The sequence below is a fragment of the Chiloscyllium plagiosum genome, chromosome 7, assembly GCF_004010195.1.
Source record: "Chiloscyllium plagiosum isolate BGI_BamShark_2017 chromosome 7, ASM401019v2, whole genome shotgun sequence".
Lineage (NCBI taxonomy): Eukaryota > Metazoa > Chordata > Chondrichthyes > Orectolobiformes > Hemiscylliidae > Chiloscyllium > Chiloscyllium plagiosum.
Window position 1 is genome coordinate 59,471,684 of NC_057716.1, and position 10,500 is coordinate 59,482,183.

The 10,500-nt window shown below is 42.2% G+C and overlaps 1 protein-coding gene across 1 annotated transcript in view; it reads right to left on the reverse strand.

Annotated features, from left to right (window-relative positions):
- Positions 1 to 10,500, reverse strand: part of LOC122551927 (lymphocyte antigen 75-like) — a 138,564-nt gene that overhangs the window by 87,403 nt on the left and 40,661 nt on the right. The window contains exons 12-13 of the mRNA XM_043694497.1: positions 7,167 to 7,363; positions 1,991 to 2,133 (exon numbers count right to left, since the gene is read on the reverse strand). Of these exons, the coding sequence (XP_043550432.1) occupies positions 1,991 to 2,133; positions 7,167 to 7,363 (340 nt within the window). The remainder of the gene's footprint in view (positions 1 to 1,990; positions 2,134 to 7,166; positions 7,364 to 10,500) is intronic.

Consider the following 10,500-nt stretch of genomic DNA (forward strand, 5'->3'; position numbering starts at 1 on the left):
TGACTCTGCCACTCCCACAGGCAGCGCATTCCATGCCCCCACCACTCTCTGGGTAAAGAACCCACCCCTGACATCTCCCCTATACCTTCCACCCTTCACCGTAAATTTATGTCCCCTTGTAACACTCGGTTGTGCCCGGGGCAAAGTCCTGTACAGTTGCAACATCACTTCACGACTCTTGAATTCAATCCCTCTGCTAATGAAACGGTGGGTGGCTCCAACTGCTTTCAGATCAGGATTGTCTGGTTCTGCTTGTGTTTTTTTACATGCCTTCTTTCCTAGACAGACTGTTCTCATTTTACAAATACTGTTTTCCTTACAAAGCTTCAAAGGCTACTGCAAATTTATGCCAATACAGAGTTGTTTTGGCATAAATTGAGTTTAAATGAGTTGTATTGCACAATGTTCCAGATGTGTCAAAATTCTGAAACATTACTTCAAGACACCTATGGGCAAAGTAAAAAATGATTCCTTTGTTATACACTTCATTATACCTGTGTCGTAATCATAACTGTCAGATAGCTATATAAAAAGAATAACGTTGAGTCCTGAGGAATCAGTTTCATACCTCACATTGCACAAAGTGGTGGAAAGATGATGGATAGACAACCACTGACCTGCATAATCCCATGTTGATCAATCACTGACAAAGTGCAGGCTGGTAGTACAGTTTGTAACAAGCCACTTTGTGTGGTTTTTGACCAATCTTGTCATATGTTGGACATTTCAGATTTGAAAATGGCCATTTTGTTGTGACATGGTATGTATGAGAAATTGTTGCTTGCTATAACAAATAAGGTGTTAACCAATTATGAGGCAAATCCAATCACTACAGATCAACTAATAATGTCTCCTGAAACAACTCAAAATGAATTTCATGCAGAAAAATAGGAATGTTGCAGCAACTTCGATGGCCATCGGGTTTGTCATTCCTACAATGTAGTTTATCATTCAGCATTACTGTTTCAGTCTGTCTATTCGTGTGCAATGCATAAGGATAACAATTCGACAAATTCAGGTTCAATGTACTGTAGCCAATAAGCTAACAGTGGGGTGAGTCGTGAACCTCTACCTTTGCATCTCTTTATCCTCTGAAGAGTAACACCCACCTGAAAATTTGAAAATTTTTGCAATGCGAAAGTTGAGTAGATTCGAAATTTATGGACCTAACAATACCTTTGGGAGCTCATCATGTGGAACTGTCGGTGTTGGACTGGGGTGGACCTGGTGTCATGTGATTTCTGACTTTGGGAGCTCAGTTAATTCAGTGGCCTGAATGGCTGGTTTGCAATGCAGAGTGAAGCCAACAAGCACAGACTAAATTCCCATATCGGCTGACTTCACGGTGAAGACCCCGCCTTCTCAACATTGCCTCTCAATTATGAGATGGTCACCCCCAGATTACACCAACCATCATTTACGTTTACTGAAAGAGCAAACTATACGACAATGGTTTTGCTTTTTCACTGCAAATGTTAAAGCCCTGCATCCACAATGAGCATGAAGTGAGGCCAAAATAACTACCACAAAAAAATTCTTCTCCAACAGCATCCAAAAAAACCAATTTGTTTTTGAAATTTAATAGTCTTGCCATTAACAAAATCAAGCAACTTGAAACTCTCATTTTCCTGGGATCATGTTAAATTGAAATACGGAAAATTCCATGCAGATTTAATTGATATGCATCATAATATCCAAGTAAAATTCTTGCCCATTTTTGGTAAGACTTCCCACATCAAAGTCGAGTGCAACCAAAAACAGTATCCAGCACCACAACAAAGCTGAAGATTTGGTGACTGTCTCAGTTAACATCATCTCCTTGTTAAACCCTGGAACTGCTCGTGGTATACACTGATGTATCCAATTATCTACAGACAGAAAATATCTGGTCTCAAGATAAAATTATCAGTTTTAATTACAGTTTACAAATTATGCAAAGCCAAGCATGAAAATAAAGCTAAGTTATATACTTCTTTGCATCTTTACTTACGTAATTGTTTTTCTTAGCAAGCTGTGAAGATATAACATCTCATCATGGTGACTGAAACTTGGCAAGTGGGCCCCAAGTGACTCACAAAATCGTTCAGACTCTTCCCATGTTCTCTTTCGTACCACCCTCTCATGATGAAAGATCTACAATGTAGATTGGATAATTATCCTTTTGCATGTATAGACATAAATATAAAAATGGACCACAACACTTTGTCCAGCTGAGTGGGATTGCTCTCATCTGATCCGTTGCCATCCATCAAACCATAACCAGAGAATTATTTAACTAGCTTTTCTTCTTGTTCCCAAACTATGACCACTGATGTCACATCTACCCACATGCTGAAGGCAGAGTATTACTTTTCACATTATGTTGATGAAACAGAGGTCAATTTACTATTACCATTTTTTTGGTCTCCACTCTCAACTCATTACCTAGTTACTGACTCTGTTCCTCACCTTAGCAGCAGTCCACATTAAGCCAATTACCTTGCTATCATATTTGATCTCAGATTAAGGGTCACTATGATTACTGATTTTCACTTCCATAATTCCACTGTCTGATTTTGCCTGTCCCAGTTCATCTGTTGTTGATATTCTTATTATGCCTTTGGTATCTCCATTTGCAACTATTCCAACACATGCTTTGCCAATTCTCATCTTTCATCCAATGTAAAATGAAGGTAATCTAAAACCATGATGCCCATGCCTTGGGAGAACAAGGCTGCTCTAAGTTTTCACTCTTGTGCTCACTGATCTGTACAGACTCCTAGTATTGATTTTAAGATCGTCATCTATGCTTTCACATTCCTCCATGGTCTTTATTCTCTTCCTAACACTAATCTTTCCCAGCCTCAACCTTCAGAAATATCAGTGTTTCTCGAATTCTGCCATCCTTTTCAGCCCCACTTTTAAATTGTTCCACCACTGGTGGCCATACTCTTCAGGTGCGGAGAAAGTGAGGTCTGCAGATGCTGGAGATCAGAGATGGAAATGTGTTGCTGGAAAAACGCAACAGGTCAGGCAGCATCTAGGGAACAGGAGAATCGACGTTTCGGGCATAAGCCCTTCTTCAGGAAAGAAGGGCTAATGCCCGAAACGTCGATTCTCCTGTTCCCTAGATGCTGCCTGACCTGCTGCGCTTTTCCAGCAACACATTTCCATACTCTTCAGGTGCTTCAACTTCATTCTCTGGCTTAGGCATTCTCTCCCTAAACCTCTTCACCTCAATTTCCTCCTTTTTGACACTTCCTTAAAACCTCACTTTGACCAAGCTTTAGGCCATCTGGCCTAAATGTCTCATTATGTTTCATACTTTGTTTTATTAAGCTCATGTAAAGCATTTAGAAACATTCCATCCTATTACAGGAAATCTTTAATGCAAGTTGTTGTTGAAACAGTTTCTGCCCATATGGAATGACCCAGGTTTTGATCCTTGAACTTGGCAAGCTGATAAATGGCACTGCTTTCAAGTGAGAAATTTAAAATTTCTGACAGTTGTAGTATGAAGCACTCCAGAGTCACTTCCCTCCAGAACAAACTTTCTCCAACATACAGTCACTTCAACCTAACTTTAGTGTGGCATCTTTTCCACACCAAGTAACCTTAAATCAGTCTTACTGAAAATCAATTTGTACCAACTAAGGGACAATTTTAGGCCATTGGCCCCTGTGCACAAAGAAATAAACTGAATTTTCACACGAGATCCCCATACCAAAACAGACTGAAAGACTTTTGTTGGCTGGCTGAGAAATTGATGTTGGATCCAACATTTGTACCAAGTCAGTTAGATAGCAGGCCTCGTTGAAGAGTCTCCAGTAAGCCACAGGTGTAAAACGGATAGCTGCAGTATGTTGAGAAGGAAGTAAACTGAACAACTGACACATCGAGGTGGTAGCCAGGTAGGCCACAAAATCATGGGTGGCAACTAAAACATCCTACACACAAATTATTCAGAATTCCTTTAATCATTGACAAAGTCTCCAGTGGAGTCAAGCAGTTTCAGTTTCTCAATATTTACTGAGCAGCATTGCTTAAATTCCCTCATTCCCTGTTTAATTTTGCACAAACTTGTATCCTACAAATGGTGCAAGCCCCAGACTTGCATTTTTAAAATGTCCAGTATAACCACTCAATTATAGGCCCAGCTGAACATCACATCAGACGTTGCTGGTTGGGCAGCAAAGATACCAAAGGTGGTTGCATTGTTCAAGCTCCTCCCTTGACCATGACCGAACCCCCACCATGTTCACATTCAATCACTGGACATCAGTTTTCAGGCAAAAGACTGGCAGAAGGTAAATGTCTGGGTTGGAGTTAAACATAGCATGCAAAAGTAAATGCTAGAATGTTGTGACATAGATGGGCCTTTAAAATTATCAAATCTCGGTTAGTGAAAAAAAATCAAATATCAGATCACCTACACCATAAGGTCGCTGTCAGCAGATTTTCTGATGGATGCAGAAATAAAGAAAACATACACCAAAGATAGCCAAGAGGAAAATTCTAAACTGCCTGGGCCTGTAAACATTTGAAAATGTATTCAAAACGTTATAGCCATCTTAAAACCTTAGCTAGTGACTGCATTTCAGAGCTGGCCTACACAATACATTCAAAAGTCTCTATTCATTTTCTAAAGGAGTTACCTATTTTAGTACAGTTTCAAAAACACCTACAATAATAATGTGGATCACAGACAGCTGTTAATCCCATCTGCTCATACGTTTTCCAGTAATAGCATATAAAGTCACTCATCTGTGGATTTGTTCAAAGTGATGCCTTTGGGACTTGTCATTCCCAAGCTACATAGCCGAATAGTCGTTAGGAACTTCTAAGACAGTGACTGGCAAGGGTTTACAAGGTAACACAATAAAATATCACGACATAGGCATTAATAATGGTGCTATGATTAGTCTCACTTCCCTTGTGTTCATGAGGGAAAAACAAATTGGCCCTCTCCTAACTGACTGAGACGATGATTATCACTAACTTTATATCCGGACAGATCCCAAAGACTTGCTTTCTTCTTCTTCCTGCAAGCAATATTCTACCTTTCCTCTACTTGGCATCATCTGGGACAAAGCAGCCCACTTGATTGGCACTACACCCACAAGCACCAGTCCTCCACAAGTGGTGAAATGTATATAAAAGACGAGCAGAATGCAACCAAACACAACTTCCTCTCAGCATTTCACAGGGATTGTTCCCTACAGGACACCCCAATCCATTCAATCGACCATTAACACCATGGAGAATATAACAAGTAAAGCTGAAAGAAAGGAGAGAAATGGGAGTTGGTTCATGTGGCACCTTCCCACGTAATCACAGAAGGTGCAACACCTGCCCCTTCACCTCCAATCTGCTTTGCATCCAAGGGCCTAAACAGTCTTTCCAGGTGAAACAGTTTTTCATCTGTATCTCCTCCAATCTTGCGTATTGTATTCGCTGCATCCAATGTGGCCTGTTCTACGTTGGAGAAACCGAACGCACACAGTGACTGCTTTGCAGCATGACCCTGCCCACTCATCTGTCCTCGGCATGTTGCAGTGCTCCAGTGAATCAGAGCGTAAACTGGAGGAACAACACCTCATCTTCAGATCAGGCACTCTATAGCCTTCTGGATTTAAAAATCTTTAAATTGTGAACCAGCTCCCATGTCTCTCCTTTCTTTTAGCTTTACTTGTTATATTCTCCATCCCCAAGTTTTTTCTCCCCACCCTTGACCCCAGTGGGGCTGTCTGTTCTTCCCAGTCTGGCAGTTAGACACCCCATTATCCTGCCTTTCTCACATTCTGATCACTTAATCTAAACTATCAACATCTTTTCTCCCCAGCACTCTACACCCTCACCATTCCCTCCCCCAACCACAACATAAATGTTTCCCCTCCAAACTTCACCAGCTCTAATGGAGAGCCACCTAGACTCAAAATGTTAGCTTGCTTTTTCTCCACGTATGCTGTCTGACCCTGATGTGATCGCCAGCATTTGTGTTTTCAGTTCCTCCACAACATATTCAGTAGCAGTGTATACTATCCAGAAGATGCACTGAAGAAGTTCAAAAGATCCTGTGACGGCACCTTCCAAACCTTCCATCTAGAAAGATAAGGGCAGCAGGTACATGGAAACACCACTACCTGCAAGATCCCCTGCATGCCACTCAGAATCCTGACTTTGAAATATACTACTGCACCTTCACAATTGCTGGATCAAAAGTCCTGGAATTCCCTAGCGAAGGGCATTGTGGGTCTATCCACAGTTCATGGTTCAAGAAGACAGCTCACCAGTATTCTCTTAAGGGCAGCTAGGGACAGGCAATAAATGCTGGCCAGACAGTAATCCCCATGTCCCATGAGTGAATGTTTTTTAAAAAAGGTGCTATTATACAGGCATTAGCACTCCTCAGTTCCTAAAAAAGTGTTGGCAAATTATTTGATCATGGATTCTAACACAATTGAACCAATTCTTGCTCTCTTCTCTTGTTCTCTCCTCTAAATAGGAGGCTACTGAATATGTTGTGGGCGGCACGGTGGCACAATGGTTAGCATTGCTGCCTCACAGTGCCAGAGACCCGGGTTCAATTCCCGACTCAGGCGACTGACTGTGTGGAGTTTGCACGTTCTCCCAGTGTCTGGGTGGGTTTCCTCAGGGTGCTCCGGTTTCCTCCCACAGTCCAAAGATGTGCTTGTCATGTGAATTGACCGTAGTGTTAGGTAAAGGGGTAAATGTAGGGGAAATGGGTGGGTTACCCTTCGGAGGGTCGGTGTGGACTTGTTGGGCCAAAGGGCCTGTTTCCACACTAAGTAATCTAGTCTAATCTAATCTTGACCTGTTTTATATCTTAAAATAGCAATAAAATGATCAATGCTTCATTAAGCTCACAGTTCCTTGAAATTTTTGCAGTCAGATTGTGCGTTCTTAATACATTTTTGAAAAACAACAATAGTCTCTGGACACATCTACCCAAAATGCAGATTCCATTTTTTCTCTTGATTATGTATTTTCTTCAAATGAAATGCTGCCAGACTTTTTTCAAATAGATTTTTTTTTTAAATTATGGAGGAAATTTGCCTCTTTCACCCTTTAATTCTTTGCTTAAAAGTGAAAAATAAAAATTGATTTTTAAATTCGCTGATTGTTCTTTGAAGAAAAAGTATACTTGAACTTTATGCTATTCTCACCTTGTAGCAGTGTTGAAGGTCTGGGTTAGTTTGCCACCCAAGAGGGCAAGAGCCTGTTGGGGGTGTTTCCTCAGTTTCTGTAGTATTGCTAATACTCTTCTTACAAATAGACATAGCTTTAAAGGTGTTGCAGTTTTTGGCCTCCCATCGGCCAAGAGCTTTTCCTGTGGCCATAACAACACATCCGCCAGGAGATGCTGGAACAAGAAAAGACAGTTTGTAATTTGTTTCAGCAGGTTTTTTTTAAAAAATAAACTTAAATTATACAGAGTTATGAAATCTTAATTTATTTTTTCTTCAAAAGGTTTTAAATTGTTCTGTTTACACAATACTTGTGGAAATAGTACATTCAGAGGTGAAAGCTTATTATCATTCCTTTGCACATGCTGAGTACAAGTATTTTGAAAAGTTTCAAGGATTGGTGCTGACTCATCTGAGGATTAGTTGAGTCTGGAAATAGATGAGGGGAATGCCCAGTGCAGAGGAAAGAGGAGATCTTGGTTTTGTTAATTGAAATCAGTTTTGTTTTTAGAAATGAGTTTTGGTTGGGGAACTCTGTAAAACTATGCTGAGACTAATTTGCATTTCCCCAGTTACAGGCAGGCATCAGACAATATTCTTCACCATTGAAATATGTCCTATGCTTTGCTTCAGCAAGATCTTATTTACTGTCAGAAAGAATACACGCCAGCATAAAAGTGCATCATCTTACAGTTTGCAACAAGAACTTTTCTAGACTTATGTGCAAGGTTCTTGTGTTTTACGCATAGGGCCAGAAAGATCTGACTGCTAGAAATGAAGTCATTCTGGACAGTGAACCAGAAGACCAAATGCAGGAAGGTGACCAGAAAACATTGGTGGCTAAGATTCTGCCTGCCTAATAAGAGGGTGGAAATTACGGTCACTTATGGGGATGATGACTATGTGTTTGGAGAGGTCATTTAATTGGATATGTACACTAAATCTCAAGTCAGAATATGACATTGTATTTTAGTGCAGAAACATGTATGGTTTTACTGTGGGTATAATGCGACTGCACCACTTGCATTTTCCAGCTGCATGGAGAAAACGTGGGATCAAAAGATTCCACAGAGATTGATTTGAATGATTTTTTAATTCATTGGAGGTGGGCGTCACAGACTAAGCCAGTTCTTATTACCCATAGAGCAGATAAGAGTTGGCCACATTGTGTGACTCTAGTCCTGCAGCATGGGCCAGATCAGGTAAGGATGGTAATTACAGAAAAGATAATAGCAAATTTGTTGAATTTTTCTTGACAATTAACATCATTAGACTCTTAATTCCAGATTACTGAATTTAAATTCCACCACCTCCAACAGTAAGAGTTGATCCAAGGCCCCATTTCTTGGATTAATAGTCTAGTGATAATAGCACTGGGGCATTGCATTCAGTCTTACAGTTTAGCTAACTGAAAGTATGGCTAGATGACACTTCCATTTTCACAGAATCCCTACAATGCAGAAGGAGGCCTATTGATTCATCGAGTCCACACCAACCCTCTGAAGATCATTCCACCCAGACCCAGTCCCCAAACCCCTATCTCTGTAAACCTGCATTTCCCATGGCTAATCCACCTAACCAACACATCCTTAGACATCATGGGCAATTTAGCATGGCCAAGCCAACTAACCTGCACATCTTTGGATTGTGGGAGGAAACCAGAGCACCAAGGAAACTCCCGCAGACCATCACCTGAATCGAACCCGGGTCTCTGGCCGAGTGAGATATCAGTGCTAACCACTGAACCCTTATACAAAACGATTATTGCCTGCTTGAAAAAGAATAGCTCTCCTCAAAGTCTGTCAAATATTTGGAAAACTATTTTAAACAGGTTTGCCTAATTGCATAATGACAACCTGCAGAGTTATCAAGGGAAAAATCTCAACTGGGGTTGAAAGTCACTTGTCAGCAGTTGAAATTTTCTCCTTTCTTCAAAGGACTAAATCATTTTCTTGCTTGTGTTGCCCCCAAAGGTATTATTCATCCTTCAAAGGTGTTTGGTAGAGCTCAAATGGGTACATAGTGACTGCTAAGGCAGATCTCATTTACAACAAAACATTTTGGCTACAGAATACGATGTTACATACAATTGAGATTTGGAGGAGTTGCTGCTCAGAAACCCTCCACTTGCACTTTCTCTACACCTTTGGCGTGGATTTGTTTATGATGGAACTCATGACAGTTTTTAAAAAAAAAATTGATTGCAACAGGTACAGAGGTTGGACAGGCTTCTCACAGGACTGGAGGTTGACGTGAAGCGAAACCTTGAGTTCCTTGTGGAGTTTTCATTGGCCACCATGAAGTTCGCCATACAAGATTCACTTCAGTAAATGAATACCAAACTTTCTTGTACATGACCAGGCCAACTCTGTTGTGACTATCTCAGTACATTTTCACAAGGACATCCAGTCCCTGTACACCTCCATCCCCCATCACGAAGGACTCAAAGCCCTCCGCTTTTCTTTCCCGCCGTACCGACCAGTACCCTTCCACTGACACCCTCCTTCGACTGACTGAACTGGTCCTCACCCTGAACAACTTCTCTTTCCAATCCTCCCACTTCCTCCAAACAAAAGAAGTAGCCATGGGCACCCGCATGGGCCCCAGCTATGCCAGGAGTAGCCATGGGCACCCGCATGGGCCCCAGCTATGCCAGGAGTAGCCATGGGCACCCGCATGGGCCCCAGCTATGCCAGGAGTAGCCATGGGCACCCGCATGGGCCCCAGCTATGCCAGGAGTAGCCATGGGCACCCGCATGGGCCCCAGCTATGCCCAACTTCTCTTTCCAATCCTCCCACTTCCTCCAAACAAAAGAAGTAGCCATGGGCACCCGCATGGGCCCCAGCTATGCCCAACTTCTCTTTCCAATCCTCCCACTTCCTCCAAACCAAAGGAGTAGCCATGGGCACCCGCATGGGCCCCAGCTATGCCCAACTTCTCTTTCCAATCCTCCCACTTCCTCCAAACCAAAGGAGTAGCCATGGGCACCCGCATGGGCCCCAGCTATGCCTGCCTCTTCGTAGGATATGTGGAACAATCCATCTTCCGCAACTACACTGGCCCCACCCCCCACCTTTTCCTCCGCTACATCGATGACTGGATCGGCGCCGCCTCGTGCTCCCACGAGGAGGTGGAACAGTTCATCCACTTCACCAACACCTTCCACCCCAACCTCAAATTCACCTGGACAGTCTCACATTCCTCCCTCCCCTTCCTCGACCTTTCTATTTCCATCTCAGGCGACCAGATCAACACGGACATCTACTACAAACCGACCGACTCCCACAGCTACCTAGACTACACCTCCTCCCA